General features: G+C 36.7%; 1 protein-coding gene across 3 annotated transcripts in view; it reads left to right on the forward strand.

The window, feature by feature from the left end:
• Positions 1-16,345, forward strand: part of LOC131036149 (uncharacterized) — a 157,443-nt gene extending 141,098 nt beyond the window's left edge. For 2 of the 3 annotated variants that reach the window (XM_057967962.2, XM_057967961.2), the window contains 3 exons: positions 15,080-15,171; positions 15,543-15,649; positions 15,767-16,345. In XM_057967962.2, the coding sequence (XP_057823945.1) occupies positions 15,080-15,171; positions 15,543-15,649; positions 15,767-15,802 (235 nt within the window). In that variant the 3' untranslated portion in view covers positions 15,803-16,345. The remainder of the gene's footprint in view (positions 1-15,079; positions 15,172-15,542; positions 15,650-15,766) is intronic. The other variant, XM_057967963.2, reaches the window with a different exon arrangement.
• The last annotated feature ends 6,839 nt before the right edge of the window (positions 16,346-23,184 follow it).

A 23,184-nucleotide genomic window follows, 5' to 3' on the forward strand; every position in this document is an offset into this window, starting at 1 on the left:
TCAAAAAATTTCATACTTAGTCAAAAAAAATGATTTTCTTCCTCCAAAATTTTCGAAAAAAAATCATTTATTAAATTCTGGAAAATATTCAGAAAATTCACAATTTTAATTTCACCTCTGACTTGGATAGGAGTAAGGCTAGACTTTTCTCCAAAATATTGAGAAAATTTAGAAAAGATGCCTTTCTCCAGAAATCTGTAAGCCTTTTCGCCAAAAATATTATCCCACTTCCAGCAATATCTAGAATTTTCTCCAGATGATCTTCAAACTGACATACTTTACTAAGCTCTCAGTAATTTTGAACTTCTTGGTGTAATAATGAATTTGATAATGAAGTATTTGTAGACAAGGTTAAGCAAAACCCCTAAAATCATCCAACTCATACTTCTAATTCTAAAAAAAAACTTTACATTTTGATTTAAGTTTGAAGATATTCATCAATCCTCCAATATTCCCTTTCAAAAAATCCTTCCATTTTGAATTAATATCTCAATAATTTTTTAATATTCTCTCAATATTCTCAAAAAAAAACTTTCCATTTTGGATTTATTTTGAGGATTTTTTTTTATTTAGATATTTCTTCATTTTGGATTTAATTTTAAAAGCCCAATGGATTTAGTGACATCATTGGCATCTTTGTTTGATTTTTCAATGTGTAGGTGGATTTTTTCGAATTTTGAATTTCCATTTTCAAGTTTTGGCGCACTTTGCCAACCTCTCCAAGGTATGGCGGACTTTGGCTAGAACTCCTTCATGGCCTCCATTAAAGTGAAAATTTGGCTAAGGCATTGGGGCGGACTTTAACCCTTGCTCCCACATGGCCTCCTTTACCTCAGCGGACTTTGGTGTTGACTCCTCCATGGCCTCTCTAGGTGGGGCGGACTTTGGAGTAGGCACCTTCAAGGTCTCCATCATCCTGGCGGACTTTGGCTATGACACCCATGGCCTCCAAACTCATGGCGGACTTTGAGCTTAGCACCCATGTGACCCCCCAAACTTTGGCGGACTTTGGTGTTAGCTCCTTCATGGCCCCTCTAGCATTGGCGGACTTTGAGGTGTGCTCCTCCATCACTTGGGTGGACTTTAGGCATCCCTCTTCTTGCTTGGGCGGACTTTAGGCATCCCTCTTCTTGCTTGGGCGGACTTTGGAAGGCTCCCCTCATAGCTCTCTTCAAGGCAAAATTTTGGCTAAGGCATGGGGCGGACTTTGAAGGTCCCCTCTCATGACTCTCCCAAGGCATGGCGGACTTTGGCCTCAGCTCCTCTTGCTTGGGCGGACTTTGGTGGTGTCCCCTACATGGCTCCCTAACCTATGGCGGACTTTGGTGGAGGCTCCTTCACCTTGACCCTCTTAACCTTGGCGGACTTAACTCTTCTATCTCTCCACATGCTTGGGCGGACTTTGAAGGTGTCTCCCACATGACCTACAAGACAGTGGCGGACTTTGGAGAGTACTCCTACATGGTTGGGCGGACTTTGGTGGTGCCTCCTACATGACCTCCAATGCATACATGGCAGACTTTGATGGTTGCTCCATGCAAGGCGGTCTTCAACACATCCCCTCATGGGCGGACTTTAGCGTGCTGGCCATCATGGCCTCTTCAACACATGGCAGACTTCTGGATACCCTCATTTGTACCCAGATTAACTTGAAATTTGAAATCCATGCTTAGGTGGATCATCTGAAGCAGCAAAAAGCCTAAAATCTAGGGATTCAGCTTTTTTAGGTCAAAACTTGGAATTTTCAAGTTTCGGTCGAAGCTAGTCAGTAGTACAAGTGTAAACCCTAGGTTTGCATCCCGGAAAAAGCAAAAAGCCTAAAATCTAGGGATTCAACTTTTTTAGGTCAAAACTTGGAATTTTCGAGTTCCAGTCGAAGCTGGTCAGTAGTATAAGTGTAAACCCTAGGTTTGCAACCCGAAAAAAGCAAAAAGCCTAAAATCTAGGGATTCAGCTTTTTTAGGTCAAAACTTGGAATTTTTGAGTTTCGGTCGAAGCTGGTCAGTAGTACAAGTGTAAACCCTAGGTTTGCATCCCGAAAAAGCAAAAAGCAGACATCACTAAAAAAAAGGAAAAACTTTCTAAAAATAGTCATACTGGGGATCAAGCTAAAAAGGCCAAAAACGAAACTTCCTAAAAAATAGGAAAAAGCAAAAAAAAAAAACTTTCTAAAAATAGAAAGCTGTCCAAATTCGTCCAAATCAATTGCGATCTTCGTCCTTTGGTCTCTCTAAGCACTCTGGTGGTGTTCATACTTCGGAATCACATAACTTGCAAAAACTAACTTTCGATCGTCAAGGCCTGGAATGCTCTGAACTGGACAAGGCTTGGTGAAACTGCAGCAAAAGGTCACAGGACGCTAACAAAACCCTAGAAAGCAGGAAAATTAGAGGGTCCCCAGTAGCAATAGGGCGATGTGTGGAAAAAGGTCACAACAAGACCTCATCATGGTACAGTAACTCTTGGAAATGATACCACCCATGAAATCAAAGGTATTGGTGACGTCTCTTTACAGTTTGGCATACATAAGTGCAGTGTTACTAATGTCTTGTATGTGCCAGGACTTGCCAAAAATCTTCTTTCTGTTACTCAGTTTCTTGATCATAACCTTAGGATTGAATTTGATTCAACTAAGGATAAAAAGGTTTGTCTTATCATAGATAAGTCTAAAAATGATAAGGTTGTTGCTAGTGCTACTGAGGTTGGTAGAATGTTTAGGCTTGATACAATTGTTCATGATCAAGCCTTAGTGACTAAGGACAATGATCTTTTCATGCTTTGGCATCGTAGATTCGGTCACTTGAGCACTAGTTACTTGCTCAAACTTTGTAAAAACAACATGGTCAAAGGGCTTCCATCACTTGCAAAGTTTGATACAGTTTGTTCTAGTTGTCTTGCTGGAAAACAACATAGAGCACCATTCTATCCTAGTAAGCATCGTGCAAGCCAACCTTTGCAACTAGTGCATACCGATCTGTGCGGTTGTAATGTCCCCGATATAATTAAATAATATTAATTATTGTAAGGCCCCAAATTTAATAACACATCTTTCAGGCAGATTAGTCAAGTCTTAGTTTGGTAGTGTCGGCCCGTTTGTAACCCTTCGAGTAAGTTCCCGGAGCCATATTTATGGCCGAGTTTGTCATTTGTGTTGGTATGCGAATTTTTGGTATCTTTTCTCTATTGTGTGAATTCCTGTTGGAGTTCTGTTATCCGCCATTTCGGAGGTGAAAGACCCTCCCTATTTGGTATTTGCAGTTTCGGTGAGGTTCACCTCTCACCCTATTTTGTCATTGTACTCGTTCCGGATCTGGCAAATCTTGAATTTTATCATTGTTTACTTTCTCTGCATCTCTGTTAATCTGGTTTACATGCATAAGGAGGACTCCTAATATTCAGAATCCATTACTCCGGAAGATCACCACACAACCGCTGAAGCTCACCGTACCTCTGCATCTTCACAGCCACACACCGTACTACCACCCCTCCCCTTCTCACCACCGTACAACCTTCTTTGGCCCCACCGTACGGCCACCTGTGGCCACACCGTGCACCCTCCTCACCACCGTACGACCCTCTTGGGCTCCACCGTACGGCCCGCTTGACATTACCGTACGACCATTATACCATACGCCCCCCTCACTCCACAGTACAACACTTACACCATACTCTTCCTCTCCTACCGTACGACCACCCAGTCACCGTACGGGTGTCCCTTCCACCGTACGATTGATCAGCACCGTACAGGTTCAGAACATTACAGCGGTCCCATGCCACCTGGTCACAATGGATACAAGTGCTTTCATCTTTTTGTTGATGATCATACAAGGAACACATTTTGTTTGTAGCATAAAGATGAAGCTCTTTCCTATTTCAAAGAGTTTCGTACTCAGGTGGAGAAAGATACGAATCACTGTATTCGTGCCCTTCGCTCAGATCGAGGGGGGGAATACACCAGCACCGAGTTCTCCACATATCTGAAGGAAAATGGCATTCAACGTCAACTGATTGCAGCATACACACTCCATCAAAATGGTGTTGCAGAACGGAGAAAGCATCATCGTGGAGATGGTCCGCAGTATGTTGAAAGATTCGCAACTAGAGCGTGCATATTGGGCTGAAGTTGTACACACTACAGTTTATCTTCTAAATCGTGCTCCAACCAGAGCCCTTGATGGCATCACTCCAGAAGAAGCATGGACAGGGGTGAAGCCTTCTATCTCACATCTTCGTGTTTTTGGATGCACTGCTTATATACACATTCCTGAATAGAAAAGAAAGAAGCTTGATGAAAAATCCATGAAATGTATTCTTCTTGGTTATAGTAGTGAATCTAAGGCATATCGCCTTATGGATCCTAACACAAAGAAAATATACACTAGTAGGGATGTAATATTTGATGAGAAGAGTGAGTCAAGTTCTCCTCCAGCATCATCACCTACTTCAGATAGTGCTCCCATATTTAACATGGATGGTAAAAATGATGGGATTGTTGATAGTCAATCACCACCCACCAATGTCACAAAACCATTGCCAAAATGGTATACTAGTACCATTCGAGATGCAAAGCTAGATGGAGTTCCAGATACTTCAACATCAGGTCTGAGGACTCGCAACATGTCTCGTAATGAGGTAAATTTTACACTACTGACTTCAATTGTTGAAAATTTTGAGCCATCTACTGTTAAGGAGGCACTTGAATCAAAGCCTTGGAAAGAGGCTATGGATGTAGAGTATCAATCTCTGATGAAAAACAACACCTGGGAGCTTGTTGGTCTACCACCTGGTAAGAAAGCAATTGGCTGTAAATGGATTTTTAAAACTAAGTATAAAGCAGATGGTAGTATAGATAAACATAAGGCTAGACTTGTAGCCAAGGGTTATGCCCAGAAAGAAGGTATAGACTATGAGGAAATATTCGCTCCCACTGCAAAGATAAAAACCATTAGAATGATTTTTGCTTTAGCTGCCCAATTTGGATGGAAATTGTACCAAGTGGATGTAAAAAGTGCCTTTCTTAATGGAGACCTTAAGGAAGAGGTCTATATGACCCAACTAGAGGGATATATTGCACCTGGTAAAGAAGAAAAGGTGTGCAAACTTGTCAAGTCCCTATATGGTCTCAAACAAGCTCCTAGAGCTTGGTATATCAAAATTATGAGCATTTGCTAAAACATGGGTTCACTAGGCATCCATATGATCTAAATCTCTACCTCAAGGATCAAGGGGGGGATATTGTAATCATTAATGTGTATGTTGATGACTTGGTCATCACAAGCAGCTCAGAAGAGATGGTTGAGTCAACCAAAAATGATCTCAAGAAGGCTTTTGATATGACTGATCTCAAGCTACTACATTATTGCCTTGGCCTAGAGGTATGGCAAACACATCACCATATCTTTGTGTCATTGAGAAAATATGCCAAGACCCTTCTTGAGAAGTTCAGAATGATGGATTCCAAACCAATGTCTACACCTATGGAGTCAGGTTTGTTGTTGTCTGTTTCTGATTCATCTCCTCAGATGGATGAAACCCTCTATCGACAAATGATTGGAGGTTTGATTTACCTAACATATACTAGACTAGATATCAGTTTTGTTGTTAATTATCTTTCACGATTCATGCAAGAACCAAAGACATCTCATTGGCTAGCAACAAAAAGAGTCTTAAGGTATATTCATAGTACATTGGATCATGGATTGGAATATACAAAGAATGATCAATTCTTCTTGACAGGGTATACAAATGCAGATTATGCAAGTTCAGTTGATGATAGGAAATCCACATCAGGATTTGTTTTCTTCCTTGGTTCAGGACCTATTTCTTGGGGAAGTAAGAAGCAAGCTACAGTTGCTCGTTCTTCAACAGAGGCAGAATATCATGCAGCAAGTGCCGCAGTTTGTGAAGCGGTTTGGCTACATCGTATATTGGAAGGATTGGGCTTACCTCAAAATCAGCCTACCGTCCTCTATTGTGATAATCAAAGTGTTCTCAAGCTTGTTCGTAATCCAGTGTTTCATGAACGGACCAAGCATATTGAAGTTGACTGTCACTTCATACGAGAACATGTTCAACAGAACAACTTTCTGCTTCAATTCTGCTCGACACAGGAACAACGTGTTGATATCTTCACCAAGCCTCTTGCACGTGTGAAGTTTGAAATTTTTCAGAATTCTCTTATTAGTACATTAAAGTAATGATGTAATAAGGGGGGAATGTTGGTATTCCATCATTTACCCACGTAGATAGTTTGTTCAGATTGTTTTTAGTTTGTTTGTTTGTTATTAGATTGTTTGGTTTTCATATACATATATTGTTATATGGTTGAATCCGTGAATGCTATTTTAGAGCATACGGTTACTTCCATTAAGCCTATATATTTGTAACCTTGATCGACATTTTGATATGAAATGATGAAGGATATTTCTCTGATAGGTAGTTCATAGTGGAAAGGAAGATGCCAAAGTGTATAAATACTAAATCAAATGCGTTTTGATAAAAAAGGGGAATAGCTATTTGAATGAAACAATGTTGTGGTCATTACATATGGATAAACCTTGTTTATCACACTAGTCTAGAGTGTTGGATACCTTAAAAAAGATTGGTGTTATATCTAAGAAAAATTTCAGCTCAAAAAACTTGGGGCAATGGCATTAAGTAGGTTTATGATGCAAGGGCATTAGATTCTATAAACAATCTTCTATCACCAAAAAGAAAAAGATATTTAAAAATTTGGTTACAATTTCTCATGTAAGCATTTTGTCAAACATTTGGTATGCACATGGTGATGTACAAAAGTCCGCAGGCCATCTCAGCCAAAATAAATTATATGCATTTCATGAAGTTTTGAATGTGGATGGTGTTGCAAGATTCATTTGGAACCAAATAGAACTGATTGGGAATTTACTGTGCAACCAAATCCTTCCAAAGTGGCCCAAAAGAAGCCAAAAACCTTTTTGATGATGGCTATTCATGATTGGGAGAGTCCAAGGGATGCCTAAGGCTGCTGTAAATAGATTGGAAAAAGGAGTTTGAGTTTCGCAAATCAGAAAAGGTAAAAAATCAAGGAGAATGGGGTGCATTTTTTGACACATGAGGCTTGGGGTGAATGATACAGATGTTCAAAAATCAAAATCCATATGAGGTGGGGTTTTTGCATAGATGGAGGAAGATTTTTTAGCTCTCAAATTCCATATTAATGCTTGATAAAATGCCTAAAAGCATGTTTGAATCGTTGTAATTGATGAAAAGAGTTACCGAACATATGGTAGGTCAATATGGAGTGTTTTGTAATGTCCCTATTTTTACTCCATTTTGTTTTGTGAGCATTAGCCAGTTTTTAGGGTTTTCTGTAGGTTTCTTGATGCATTGGGAGGGTTCCAGTGTTCTTGGTGAGCTCAATTCATAGTTTCAATGGGTTTCAACAACAATTGCTCTTTATAGCAAGTTCTTGCATGGCACCAATCTTTTTAGGTTTTTTTGGGTTTGTTCTCATAGCAACCAAAACCTGACTAACGCATTTATTTGTCATCTTTTGTCAAGTCATTCATCCATTATTAATTAAATGATATCAATTATTGAATTAAATTAATATCATATCTCTTATTCATTAGTAATTAAATAATTTTGAATTATCTAATTATTTCAAACTTGAATTTCCCTCCGATTCTTCAAATTAATTAAATAATCTGTAATTATTTAATTAAATCACCTTTTTATCTTTCCTCTAAAACAATTAATCATTTAATGTCACTTTCTTCTAAATAATAAAATAATTTTAATTATTTCATCAATTTTCCTTATGTGCATTAATTAAATGCTTTTTTTTTTTTTTAATTAATTCATTTTCATCATTTATGTTATTTAATTAAGTAATATTTGTTATTATTTAATCTTTTCATATCTTTCCAATTTCATCCAAATCTGCAATTTGGAAACATTATCTTGTTTTCAAATCAGCTTTCTTCCTATTTAAAATTTTCTTCTTTCTTTCTCAATTCCAAAAATAGAAATTTCATGTGCACAAAATGAAAAATCAAAAAAAAAGTAAAGAGAAATAATCTGTCCTATGGTGAAAACTTGGTAAACAAGGGCCTTGGGCAAGTACCATGGTGAAAACTTGGCAAATAGGTGTCATGAGTAGTAGATATGCTCTATTATCTATCAGACCCTAGTTGATTACCCTTTATCCATTCACAATGCATTCCACTTCATAATAAAAGCCCACCATCCCTAGCATGGCTTGATGCTAAATATTTTGTGTCTACCTATCTCATTACATTTCATAGTAAAAGTCAATCATTTATCCCAAAGTTACAAGACTTTGCGAGTCCGCTACGAGTCCAGAGCCAGGTCGGCTCTGTAGAGTCCAGAGCCAGGTCTCTGGACTTAGACTCAAGTATGCCAGACTCAACAGAGTTGCCGAGTCCTAAGGGTCAAACTCTATCGCGGCCAATCAGCAAAAAGGCAAAAAAACTAGTTATATTTTTAGAAAAAACATAGATACCCAAAAGATGTACAAGGCATTTATATAAAAGATCCATTAATTGAAGCTCAAGTATGCTCAAGAGTCTACAGAGTTTAGTGTGGAAGAAGATGATGGCAAAAGGAGATTCGTAAAATGTTATATATGCCTTGAAAGATGGCAAGGTTTTTAACCCACACGAGTAGTGGAGTTGGCTTGGGCCATGGGTTTGCTCCCCATTGGTCTCAGGTTCGACTACAAGGCTCAGGTTTGCTTGATGCACGTGGCTTGCGAGTGGTTGTGTGCATCCCTAGAGGACTAGTCTCACCTCAACTTGCCCCTTCCTGGCTCCAACTTGGCAGTAAGTAAAACCAAGGTAAGGTGGGTTGGGCGCTGGGTTGGGTCGCGGGGATACCTCTAGAGTAAAAAAAGAAAGATGGTAAGGTTTCAGATTGGAAATTGAGAGTCCTAACCCAGAAGGCAAGATGGTGATCAAGAAAAATTGACAATAATATCTTTCAATATAACAGAAGTGAAGGCAATAAATATGTTTATCTGGCAACAAATAATGATCTAGGGGTTTTACATTTGGAAAGTGTCCTAGACAAATTTGATTACTATCCTATCCCAAAGACTTTGAAGGTTTCTTGGTGGCTGATGCCTCCCTTGCCTACTCTGCATATTTTGCTGCCCACCATCACATCTATGCTTAGCTTGACATTTCACTGCTTTTTTATTGTCTTTTTCACTCCCCTCTTGTGATTTTCTCAGAAGGTGGGAGCATTGACTTGCACTTTAAAAGCCTTTCCTACTGTTGCTTACTTTGGAGGAATATTATACTACTGTCTTTTCCTATTTTATTTTTCAAGTTCAAATGCCCTATATCTCTTTTGGGTATGTGTTTTTCCTATTTTATGAATAAAAAATAGTTTTTAGAAAGAAAATAGTTTTGATGCCATGGATTTCATATTCCATGAATTTCTTAGACATTTGACACTTTATATTTCTAATGTGTTATTTAGTTTAACTTATTTCCTTCAACTCAAGCCTAGGAATTGCATTTACACTTATATGATCAATTTAAACTTATTTATGTGTTCAAAGTAGCTTCTATTTGATGAGATTATTGTGTCTTTAAGGTTTATTTATTAAAGGATGTGTGAAACAAGTTTTAAATCATTAAAAATATTTGAATCTCTTGGGTTTTCCAATTTGCCGAGTATTGGCCGAGTCCAAGCGCTAAGTCTGAGTCCGAGTCAAAAATCAACTTGCCGAGTCCGAGCTGAGTCTGAGTCTTGTAACACTGATTTATCCTATCTCGTTGTCACATAGTGTCAATCCACCCACTTTTATAATAAGCATATATCCTATACCTAATTGGGGGCATTATCCTTGACCTAGTATTTGGAATGGAACCTTGAAGTCCGTTTTAAGAGGAAATACTTTTCATTACCTCAATCCATACACATACCAATCTGAGTAACACCACTTACCTATCGTCCATTCATGAATAAACTACACCATCTTCACCCATCACAATCCACCAATAAATTGGCATTTGCTTGGACTAGACAAAGATTTAAACAGCACATCAAGCATCACCCAAAAATATTGAGCTTTCATGAAATCAACATACAACAAAAAGACCATTATTGAACTATCACCTATCTTTGAAATCCAATTGCCTAATCAGCTTTATCAACACCTATCTTAGTATTATGCCTTAATGGAACCATCTATCCTACAATAGGCATTATACTATCATCTTATCTAAGGACGTATCTTTTGGCAAGAATATCTAAACGGCTATTGTTTTTTTTTGGTTTTTGAGTCTTTTTACTACTTGATTTATGTTATGACGTGTTCCTATGCTACTCGAGGATATCAATGGTTAGAGGAGCAACAGTGGGGCATGGTCATTATTTTCGTATGCCATTTTTGTGGAATGTTCTTGTAACATTACCATGGCTAATATGTTCCTTGTGTGTGTTGGAATAGCCTCCAGCATAAATGATCATTATGTGCAAACGAGGTTATCTAATATCTTTTGCACTAGAACTCTCATGCCTTGAGACTACTTCCTTGCATATTCCATCAAGGTTCTATTTTGTTTGGTACGAATGAGTACATTCTTTCTTGTTTGCGGAGTCGGTCCATGCAAAGAATACCAAAGTCACCTTGGCCTTTCATACCTTGGTGTGCATATATCCATTTTCCATAATAAAACCCTCTATGATGATAAAAAGCACAATTTCATATCAATTTCATGTTTAATCCATCTCATATCTTTCTATATTATTTCATCCATTATCCATCTCTCTACCTGCCATCGTTTAACACTAATCTTCTATGAATCTCATCGTATCATTATCTTTTCTATCGATCATTACTCTTCCTCTTCCCATTTTTATCTTGCATTGTCTTGTCCATTTTGAGAGAACACCCATGTTCTCTTAAACTTGCATGTCCTCTTAAGGGGGCACCCTCACTCTCATCATCTTTCCTCCTCCTCACTCCTTTGAATGACTAGGGCATCTTCATTAGTCTAACCAACTTCTTTCAGGTGTTATGTTTTAATTTTCTTTGAAACAATGCTACTTCAAGTTCAAACACTATCTCAAAAAGGGGCAAAATGTAGACACCAAAAAATGACTAATGCATTTATTCGTCGTCTTATGTCAAGTCATTCTTCCATTATTAGTTAAATAATATCAATTACATGAACATCATTTCTCTTATTCATTAATAATTAAATAGTTTTAAATTATTTGATTATTTCAAACTTGAATTTCCCTATATTTCTTCAAAATAATTAAATAATTTTAATTATTTAATTATTTCATCAATTTTCCTTATGTGCATTAATCAAATGATTTTTAATTATGAATTAATTCATTTTCATCATTTATCTTCTTTAATTATCTTTTCATATCTTTCCAATTTCATCCAAATTTGCAATTTGGAAACATTTTCTTCTTTCCAAATCAACTTTCTTCCTATTTAAAATTTTCTTCTTTCTTTCTCAATTTCAAAAATAAAAACTTCATGTGAATCTATACAAAAAATAGAAACTTCATGTGCACAATTAAAAAAAAAAGAAACGTACAACCTGAGTTGGCCTAGTGGTGGAGAACTTGTGCTCTTGAAAGAGAGGTAACAATTTCAAATCCAACAAGGGGGTAGGGTATGTACACAATTCAGCTTCAGCCCATTACCTATCAAAAAAGAAAAAAAAGAAAAAAGAAACTTCATGTGCACAATTAAAAAAAATAGAATAAACCATTTTTATTTAAGATGACAAGTTTCTATCTTTTTCCATTTTCTTCCAAATCAATCAAATGATTTTCAATTATTTAATTAATATACTAAATTTTCATTTTTTCTAATAATTAAATAATTTTAATTATTTAATTATTTTTTCAATTTTCCTCATGTTCATTGATTAAATGATTTTCCAATTATTTAATTAATTCATTCATCTTTTATCTTCTTTAATTAAATAATATCCATTGTTATTTAATTCAATATCTTATCACATCTTATCACATTTTTCTGCTTTATTTCTAATTTCTATCCAAATCTTCAAATCGAAAAGATTATCTTGATTTCAAATCCTCGTTCTTCCTTTTTGGAAACTATCATTCTTGAGAAGGAGAGAAATGGGAATCAATGGTTTTCACAGGACTAGACTCAACCAATGTCTCACCAATCAATTTGACTTTTTCTTGATCTTTCTTCCTACCCACCTTAGAGAGCTTCTCAGGAGCGCCCTTTTTGAGAGTCCTTTGTTGCAACTCCAAAGTTGACGAGGTTCCCTTACTTTTACCAGCATAATCAATCTATTAGATCCAAGAAGTGGAACCTAGTCAGATTTCCATGGAATCTAGTAGAGGCTTAAGTCAATTTCGATATAAACATGGGCATAAGTGATTACCTTTTTGTCCATGGTTTGTTGCAACGGACCCACTATTTTGCCAAGCAGAAATGCAACTGAGTGAAAGATGTCACGTCTCCAAAACTTCAACGGGAACCACAAGAATCTTACCCAAACTAGAACCCTTGATGGAAGCTCTCTCATAGGATTAAAACCCAACATGCCATGGCTTAATGAAGAGCCCAACTTGATTGTGGAAGTATGGACCTCCTTCAAAAGCCCTATTTCTATCTGAAATGCTTGAAAAAACTACCAAAAAGTAGTTATTTGCTGCCAACATCACCTCCATTTCATCTTTTGGATTCCATGTGCGACAAGCCCATGACTCTAAAATGGGGATTGAAACCCAAATTCCCATGAACTTGCAAATCAAGGCATGATTGGTCAAATAACTGACATCCTCTTCCACAGTATCTGGTTGAATCACAAGCATGAGCTTGTGCCCAGACATCTGTTCACCTTGGAAGGCCGAAAAGCCCCATTTTGAGAGGAATTTTCGCCATTAACAGTTTTATTCAATCCTGAATAATTAATTTCTTACATGATGGAAGATGAAATACTTCCAATCACAGCATCTTTGAAAGGAAGACTTTATACCGAAGGAGAACCTTTGAGAATATTCATACACCGAAGGAGAACCTTTGAGAATATTCATACAAGGCCTAACGAAGGAGAAAGCAAATCATAAAATGCTCCTCGTGCAAACCCCAACCAGACAATCGACCAGGGGCACAAGTGAAATAAAGTAAGGCTGGAAATACAGACCCCACTTAACACCAAAGCAAGGCTTTATGCAGGCCACACCCTAAAAAAGCTCCTTGCCGCACAACACAGAGCAAATCCCACTCCCCACGCGGCACAAAGAGCATCCAATGTTTAGCCGTACCCAGCAAAAAAAACACAAAAACCCCTAACACCTCTGCACATAAACCATGGTCCCCATCCCAGGCAAAAACAATAGCAAAATGCCCCCACACCAGTCCTCCTAACGCAGCCACAAGCAAAGAAAGGGCGGGATTAGGGAAGCCCTAACCCGCTTAGGGACAAATGTGTGCAGCTGCAGCCATCCATCTTCCCCCAACATAGACCTCTTTATTCTCTCAATCCTATTTACTTTTAAAGGTTCAATAGCTATTATATGATTTAATTATCGAATAATATTTGTAAACAAATTATGTTGTAGAATTGTTACTTTGGGCAAAAATCAGGCATACCCCAATTTGGGGATATTACAAAGACTGCCATGGCATCGTCCCCAATGCCTAGAAAATTAGCACCATAACCATCCTCTCCCCAGATATCAGCAGTGGTGCTTCCATGCAATACAATTCACTGGCATAGAACATTAAAAAACATTTGAAACTTTGTAAATTTTATCATAGATTCATGTGCTTACAGCCGAATGCTAAATACACCTGATACATTGATTTTTTAGCAACAGTGCCAGCTTTCAGTAAAACCATCCTACTCATTTAGCCAAAAAGAACTCTAATCAGGATGAAACTAATAGGTATAAGGAGAACCACAGTAAAAGGTGGTCAAAATCTTCAAAGTAGAGTCTGGATTTGTACAAACCATGGGGAACTGAAAATCGTACACTCTATGTATTTGACATTCACTTTTGTAACCTAGTTTTTAACTTCTTATTGTTCTTGCAAGTTTGGAAGAATGAATTTGGTCTACTCTGAAGCTGCACTTTTTCTACTTTTTAATGGAAAGCTGTGCAATCTGCAGATGTCAAACAACCATTTTGGAACCATGGTATGACTATGCACAGACCCTGCCATAATGAAAATTCAAGTACAGGGCCTTGACATACATTTTAGAGATAACAGGCCTCTATATATGGACTTTGCCATAATGATAGGGGAAGTATAAATCTTGTTGTGTTTTACTTTTTATTTAAAAAAAAAAGCAACTCACATCTCTGCACCTGGAATAGACAGAAAACCAGGTAGAGGTTCGAAAGCTTAGGAACATCTTAGGGATGTTCCAATTTTCTTACAAGTCTAGCTGGAGGGGAGAAAGATTGTAAGGGGATGTTTTACCTGTTCCCACGTCCTTGGGGCATTTTGGATGGCTGGTATGCAATGCCAGGACCAGGGATGCATCCCCACGGTGTGCTGTCAAGGATGTTCCAGTTTTCTTACAAGTCTATCTGGAGGGGAGAAAGATTGTAAGGGGACGTTTTACCTGTTCCCACGTCCCTAGGGCATTTTGGATGGCTGGTATGCAATGCCAGGACCAGGAATGCATCCCCACAGTATGCTATTTTTAACATGTCTAATCTAAGAATACTGCAAAAATCTGATTTTTATTGCATCATTAGCGAGCATATTTAGCAACCTCCCCTATCTGAAGTTCACTTTTGCGAAAACCAGGGAGCCATAAAATTTATCTCTAGATCTCATGCCATATGTGTTTGACTTTGCATAGAATATTTAAATATTTGTAATGACTATTCAGCTAAAAAGAGTCAAATTTAACTGAAAACAATATTTGTGAAGCTGCAAAATATTGTTGAAACTTTCTAATTGCAATGCAAACATTTATATGTCTGTGTCAATTTTCAACACAGATATTACAGTCCATCACCTATAATGTTTTTATATTACTCAAAATTTGACATTTAATAGTTTGATTTTCAATAATTACCCATTTCATTGTTATCTACATGCCAGGTTTCCAACTCCTGCGGCTGTAATTTTAAGTGCCAGCATTTTTGCCTTTGCACATCTTACACCTGGAGAATTTCCTCAACTTTTTGTTTTGGGTATGATTCTTTATCCTCTTAATATGGCTCCCAAAGTTCAATGTTGAATGTGGTGATAATACTTGTAATTAAATTTCTTATTAATAAGCGCATCTGAGCTCTCCACTGTCAATATTCTTGTTACAGTTTGGTTTTAAACCATGAAACTTGCATCAATGTATTGGATATGGATAAGAGAATTTTTGTTTAGGGCCAAAGGTTGAGTGTTTGTGCATGGAAATATTAAGGCCAGTGGCTAGTGTGTGATCTTTCAATGTTAGGAATTGACGCTATCATGCATTCACTAGTTTCATCATAACATAATGTCTTTCAAGCTTTAATGAATGTTTGGTTGTTATGGAATTACATGATTCTTGATTTTGATGAAACAGGGGCAGTGTTAGGATTTGCATATGCTCAAACTCGAAATCTTCTTACTTCCACAACTATACACGCATTGTGGAACTCAGGAGTGATTATATTTCTGACATTCCTAAGAGTAAGTATTGTGACATTTATTTAAGCAGTATTGTGTCAGCTGTTACACAAAGTTATATTTGTTAAAAACATGTAGATATATCATCTCTCTTAATCACATATGCACTTTATTTTGCAGCTACAAGGTTATGACATTCAGGATATCCTGCAATGAAGTCGATGTAAATCCATAAGGAACCTTGTTAGATAGCCTAGTGAATATATTCAACAAAGATAAAGCCGTCAACATTTAATTGTCTTTATTGGCACAGATAACATTCCACATTATCGAGTCTCGCAAATTTAATCTAATTCCTTGTCTTTTGTAGCTCTTTGACAAGAAATGCTTTTTGCAAGATTAATTGTTAGTAATTGATCTTGTTCCACAATTAAAACAAATTCAAAACTATTTTTTTTAACCCTTTTGCAATATTTCTATTGCAAAATTTACTGCCAGAAAGTTGAGGGCAGTTGCAAAGTTACTACTTCTGATTGAGTTGCATTAACTACCATCAGCACAAGCAGCCCCACTTAAACATCCAACCACACATAAGTAAAACTGGACACCAATAAGATATTTTGGTAATTATGGTGGTGTCGACGCCATCTTCAGAATCTCCAAAGGAGCCCTTGAAATGCTGATGATTATTCATTTGTAATGGTGTCTTCCAAAGATCAGGGAAAATTCAAATATCAGACATCGATACCTTTACGTGCAGACTCTTTGAAAGCAATAATTTCATTTTTCTCAATTTCACCTAAATAGATTGATAGGCAAGGAAAATAATATTTACTTATGTCAATGAATATTTGTATGTAAAATTTAATTGATTTTGTAGCAGATGAGGAGAGTCTTGGTATAAAGGGAATACAAAATAGAACAAAAAAGTAAATATATATTAAATTGAAATGTCCAACATTTTTCATACAAGGCCAGATATCATGCTCAATAAAATGGTAGTATTTCCCTTAAGAAAACCAGCTTTGTTTCATCTTTCCTAATTATTGGAAGATATCTGATTAAAATGTTAGATGTAGGCAGCTAATTTGTTCCAAAAATCTATTTTTCATATTGACCTTAAGAGACGTATACGGGGGCAGGGACGACATTTTTAAAAAGATGGTACGAGAAAATTGAAGACAGTAAAAAATAGAAAAATGAACTTCCAAATTTTAGAATGTTAATGTTACGATTAAAACTTAAAGTCCTCGTTTATTAGTACATGGTAATGGAGTACTCTTCCCATTTGAAACAATTGATTAGACTTATGTGCACGTAGACATATTAACCCTGACTAACAATTTCTACTATTTTGTGGTTTCATAAGACAAAATTCCATTTTAAAATATTAGTAAATTTTTATAAAAAATTATATGTTTATTAGTGAATTTTATTATTATTATTTTATTGAAGCAGATTTGAATTCAGCACCATCTAAGTGCTTACAACATGAACTTTGTCATTAAATCAGATGTTTTTAAAATTCTAATGATTTTTTTAATTTTTAAGTATTGCAACAAGTTACTAGCACTTTAAGGGAAATGCCAAAGTAATTTAAGACATATCTAGGAAACTTCTATAGGGAAGAGTTTTTAAAGAGATGCTTTTGGGAGACTCATGGAAATGCTAAGATGTTTTGCTTAAAAGATGTCTAAGATGTTCTCATGTGTGACTTTGAGAAAATAACTCATTTATGATGTAAGGAACATATTCTAGAAATAAATATTTGGTTACTACGTATTGTTTGTTCAAGATATATCTGAAATAAATATATAATTTGTGTTATTAAAAATGATTATTAAAGATTATAATATTGCCAAATAATTAATAAGTAGTTGGAATAGACTTGAAATGAATCCAAACTAAGAGATATGTCATGACATGAGATAAATAAAATTACATACAAAATAAATTTGTAAAAGTTGAAAAGACTTTGCTAAGCATGTCAATGTGAAAATTGCCATTTAACTTTGACTAATTAAAACAACTAGTTAATATAGTCAATGTATGCTGACACGTCATTATAATAGTAATAAATTAGAGCCACTTGTATAGGACTATAAATTACAAAGGGTTTGGATATAATGGGCATACCTCTTATGAGTTAGCCCAAACAACTAATCCTACCTTACCTTTTTTTTTTTGTCGATAAACAATAGAGCCAGAGGTATTAGTGTTAAGAACTAAAGATTTTCAAAATACATAGAGATTAACAGTTAGCCAACCCTTCAGGGCCTTCCTTGAAACTAAAAAGATCAAAATAAGGACTTAATCCCTAATGGGAGCTAATTTTCTTCCCACGGTTTCGAGAAATTTGATCTAGAGCATTTCAGATATCAACCTATCTTCTTCCATGCCAAGAAATTATCATCAAACTGTTTTTACAAATTTCCATGAAACTATACAAAAAATTCAAAATCAAAATAGTAAAAAGATTCATATCTTTCATTTCTTTTGATAAATTCAACACTTAGGCTAGAGACCCAGGGTGGGGACTATTATGTCTGCAACATCGACCCTAACCACGACCATACCCTCGACCATGACCCCTACCACGTCCACGTCCTTGACCACCTCCATTGCGTTTTTGCGGGCCTGATGGTTCATCTCCACTTGAACAGGGAGGCTCATTTTCTTCCTTAGGATTAAGAAAGCCATTTAAAATGGCAAAGTCCTTGAACTCTTCCTCCCTTTATGGGTCTTCAACATTATCTGATAAAAACTTCCATTTTAAATGTCTATGCACCACATCGACAATGGCCCTACGTCTCATAAGGGTTAGGCCCCTTAGATCCAATAAGAAGGGGTAGAAAGTGATAGATTCTCTTGGACCATTTAGTAAATCCAGGTCCCTAGGCCTTGGAATACCAGTTCCATGCAAAGCATATTTCATAATGCTATTTAAACCAACCAGTAGTTCTAGCTCAAATAAGTGGGTTGCAAGCTCTGCAACCTCACCCTTAGGGACACTATCATCCAACAAGGAGGCCACAAATCTAGAAGAAATTTGAGTGTTGTCCATGGAGTACTCGTTTCTATCCAGATGTCCTCGTCCTACGACCATTTTCACAACTGTTATGACCAAAGGCTTGGTATTGTGAAGGAGCCACTTTAATCTCTGGTATGAAATCTCCTTGAAAGAGGATTGCCAATTGGGACTAGCCAGAGATACTGAAGTATCTACTTTGAAGCATGAAACTGGGTTAGGGAATGCCTTGACAATATGCTTTGAAGAGCCAACCATTAATAATTTTTAGGAGCGACTAAATTTGTAAGGAGACGACCAAGGAAGAAAGAATGAAGAAGAAAGTGAGGAGTCAGACTTAATAAATTTGTAGTTCTAAAGGAACTGACCTCATTATTGAAATCACCCATCACCCTTGATGTCAACTTGCCATTTTAATAATGGCATTTTTTGTTGATGTAATCTACCCGTGGGGTGCATAAAGAACATTAAATCATCCTCCCATTTTGTTCGCTTTCTATGACAAGTGGCCAATATTGATGTGTTGAAGCTGTAAACCGTTAGTCTGGCCGGATTACAAGATACACTTACCAAGATCGCTTAAGATCTTGGAGAGCTACCTCTTTGCCAGCCGCATCCATGCAATTTAATTTTTCATGATTGATGTGATTAGAGTGGGGGAGCTATCGATACCACCAAATTTAGTATTGTCATCCGCCACATTTAAATAGTATTTTAGTTGCATTTTTATCAAATTTTATCTAAGCAAAGACAAAATTTGTCTAAACACCGCTAACTGGTCTCGAGGGGAGTGAGAGGAATAATCTTCCTTGGATCTCATTGTAGATTTCTGACATTATCCAAGTACCTTCCTAATTGTCCCCTATCAAGATTAATTTGACTTGAGTATGGAATGACCTCAGCTTCCAGCTCAACATAGAATGGGCCCATGTCTAAAGGAAGAGTTGGCATCATAGATTCATTTATTGCGGCGATTTGTTAGGTTATCAAAGTTCCTTTACTATCCATTGAGAATATTTAAATTTTGCAAAGAGAAAATGAAGTGGTGGGAAATATTTCTATTTTAAACAAACGTGATGTTAGCCTCCATCTGGACTATCTTTTGTTAGGATATTGTTTGAATTTTAAGCTTCAATCTTGAAGATTGCTAACAAAGAGGATTATGGTCTACCAAATCATTAGAAAAGAACCATCATTGTTTCCTTTTGTCCTTTAAATCATCCACCCACCATCTCAATTCGTACCCATCTGTAGTTGATTTGGAAAGAAGGTCTACTTCTGAGTTCGCTTCCTTGTAGATATGCTTACAGGAAAAGTTTTCAAATGTTTCCAATGATAAGATTTTTTCCAGCAGAGCTTGCAATTGTAGACACCTAAAATTAATATTTAATTAATTTAAGCCTATCAACATAATTAATTGACTTAATTGTTTTATCCTCATTCCTCTCAGAATTAATTAAATCTAATTTAATTAATCCTGTCACTATTGTCCAATAATTAATTTATCAAATAAATTAATTATTCCCTTGTTCTTCTAAAGTCCCCTCCAATAATTATTTCCTCTAAACCCACTCAGTTAATTAATTCTAATTAATTAACCTAGTCATGTGATTCCTACAAATCACTTTTCCTAATCCCACTCAACCTAATTAATCCTTCTCGAATATCTCATAATCATGCTTATCATTATCCCTCAATTTTTAATTCCCACTCATGTCACATCAACATTGAGTCTCTCAAAGAAATTCAAATTTCTTTGAATCCCTCAATGCATCCTTATTTTGGAATTTTTAATTCCTCATATTTGAAATTCAAATTTCTCCCCCTTTTTCCCAAGGAATTTTATATTCCTGTTTATTTTCCCAAGGCACCCTTGATCCATGCCTTCTATCTCAAATCAATCTCAACCCTTCATGATCAAATCAATCTTGGCCCTCCATTGGCCTCCTCCAATCTATAAATTGGAGCATATTATCCTCACAAATCATCCACTTCTCATGCATTGTCATGCTGCCTATTTCTCCTCTCATCCTCTTCTAATCCAAATCCTCATCTATCTATCACAATCCAATCCAAATATCAATCCATATATCTTGTTGAGCACAAAGGAGATCAATCCACATCCAAATCAAGCAAGCAACACATCAAGTGGAGCATCAAGGGCGCATTCTCATCATCCACTTCATCAAGATCAATCCGAAGGAGAAGGTAAAATAGCAAAGGTATAAATGATCTTTTGATGTTTTATGGTTTTCTTGTTCATTTCATTGTCATTTTGATCATTTGACCTTTCATCACATTTTCCTCTCTTCATTCTGGCACGCCCGGTGGGACTCACGTCCCTAAATTTAACCTCTTTTTGCAAGTTTTTGTGAATTTTTGTCGCAGGTTCCGCTTTAGCGCGAAAGCTCGTACGAGTTTCTATCTAACATAGAACGACTCTATTTCTTTTGTTGTATGGGCGTTTGAGATGATTCTTTTCTTTCTGCTTTCTGTCCTCTCTACTGAAACTCGTACGAGTTTCTGTCTTACATAGTACGATTTTATGTGTTTTGTCGTATGGTTATCTAGGATTTATCATATGAGCTTGTAGAATAACTCATACGAGTTTCTGTTTCTGTTTACTCATAAAAAAAATAGAGAGTTTTTTAGGAGTTTTATATATGGAATATAACAGTTAAGTATAAGTTCTTATACTTTAAGTTATTCCATATATATTGTCAGGATGTTTGAGAGGGGTTTTGGACCTCCAGGAGTTATAATGCAAAATCTAGTTTTTTGAAGATCTTCCAAATTTTAGACTTAGTCAAATTTCAAGTCATTTCACGATCAGGAGTTTTGATGTTTTTGATAGCCTAACAAGTGTTTTTGCAGAATGTTAGTCCAAGTTCCCGCTTGCCAAAGACTATCTTGCTCAAACAACATAACTACTAATCCACTTTTTTGCAGGTTGCCTAAGGAAATCTGACCAAACATTGTGTTTTTCTTAATCCTTTTATTCTAGGCACCTAGATTTTAATTAGGGGTAAAAAAACTCTTGTTTTTTGCGTTTGAGGAAAGTGTAGAGGTAGGAGAGTATGCTCTTGTCTGCATAGACAATCAAAGATCCTGACCCTCAAACCTTTTCTTGTTTGCTTGCACGTTTTACCCTTAGCAGATCTGCCCTCCCGATTTGCTTAGGCATTGGTGAGAGGGGAACGACCCAAGTGAGTACGACCGAACCTGGGCATTCCGACTCACTATAATAAATAGGCCTCTTGAGATGAAAGTTTCGGAGGACAAAGCTATTTGAGAGTTCACTCTCATATTGAGCACTTTGTAGGGCCCCTTGAGGTTTCAATCACGCTTGCGTGACTACATCTTGCTTAGTACTTTGTAGGTCTATAGGCCTCAATCGCGCTTGCGCGACTACAAGGAGTAGTCTTCAAACGGAAATCCATACTAAAAGCTCTAGGATTAGAAGCCACTCGGTTCACCTCTGAAAGGTGGATAATCTTTGTGCAAGGGAGATAGTAACTCTCCCAAGAGACTTGCCATATCGTGCCCCCACTAGCGTTTGGAGTTGGCTAATATGGCGTTGGGAATCCATTGCATGAGACCCATCAGTCGTATTCTGATTAGCTATTGGGTGTGTACCTGAGTCAACAAGCAAAGGTTTTCCTCCTCATCCAACTTCTTAAGGTAGCACGTTGTGTTTGGATTCTTTGTGTGCATCGGTGGCCAACGTGTATTCATTGCTTGATATCTCTTGCCAAGTCCATCATTCCTCCAACCAATCAATCATCCCTCTTTCCAAATTCCATCTTGTCATCATCAAATCTTTAATCCATTTCTATCTATCCAAGAAATTCTTGAATCCCCAATCTACTTTCATCCATTCAAACAATCATCCTTCCTCAACCAATATTTTTGTCCAAATCATTCATCCGACTTTGGGTAGCCTCCCCCTTTATTCTTCCTTTTATCTATCTGTTTTTTCATAATCATTCTCCCTCTAATCCAATCAAATTTCCAAAATTCCAATCAATCAAATCCATCCATATTCCTAATCCGGTTATCCAATCCTCCATCAAGCAATCATCCAATCCTTTAATCCAATCAAATCCAATTCATCATCAATTCCAATCAAGTCCTAATCCAAGGACCCAATCCAATCCAATCCAATCTAATCCAATTCAATTCAATTCAATCCAATCCAATCCAATCAAGTCCTAATCCAAGGACCAATTGAAATCAAATCCAATCCAAATTCAATCAAACCAAGTCCTAATCCAAGGACCAATTCAATCAAATCCAAATCCAATCCAATCAAACCAATTCCTAATCCAAGGACCAATCTAATCCAATTCAATCCAATCCAATCCAATCAAATCAAATCCAATCCAAATCCAATCGAATCTAATCCATCATCATTCCAAGCCAATTCCTAATCCTCATCTTCATTTAACATCATCTTCATAATCTTTCCCCTCCAAAACTTATTCATCCAATTCCAATCTAATCCTTCACTCTCAACATGACTACCCAGAATTTCAAAGCTTGGTATGAGAAGATGCTCATGGAAGTTCAC

The sequence above is a fragment of the Cryptomeria japonica genome, chromosome 10 (genome assembly GCF_030272615.1).
Source record: "Cryptomeria japonica chromosome 10, Sugi_1.0, whole genome shotgun sequence".
Lineage (NCBI taxonomy): Eukaryota > Viridiplantae > Streptophyta > Pinopsida > Cupressales > Cupressaceae > Cryptomeria > Cryptomeria japonica.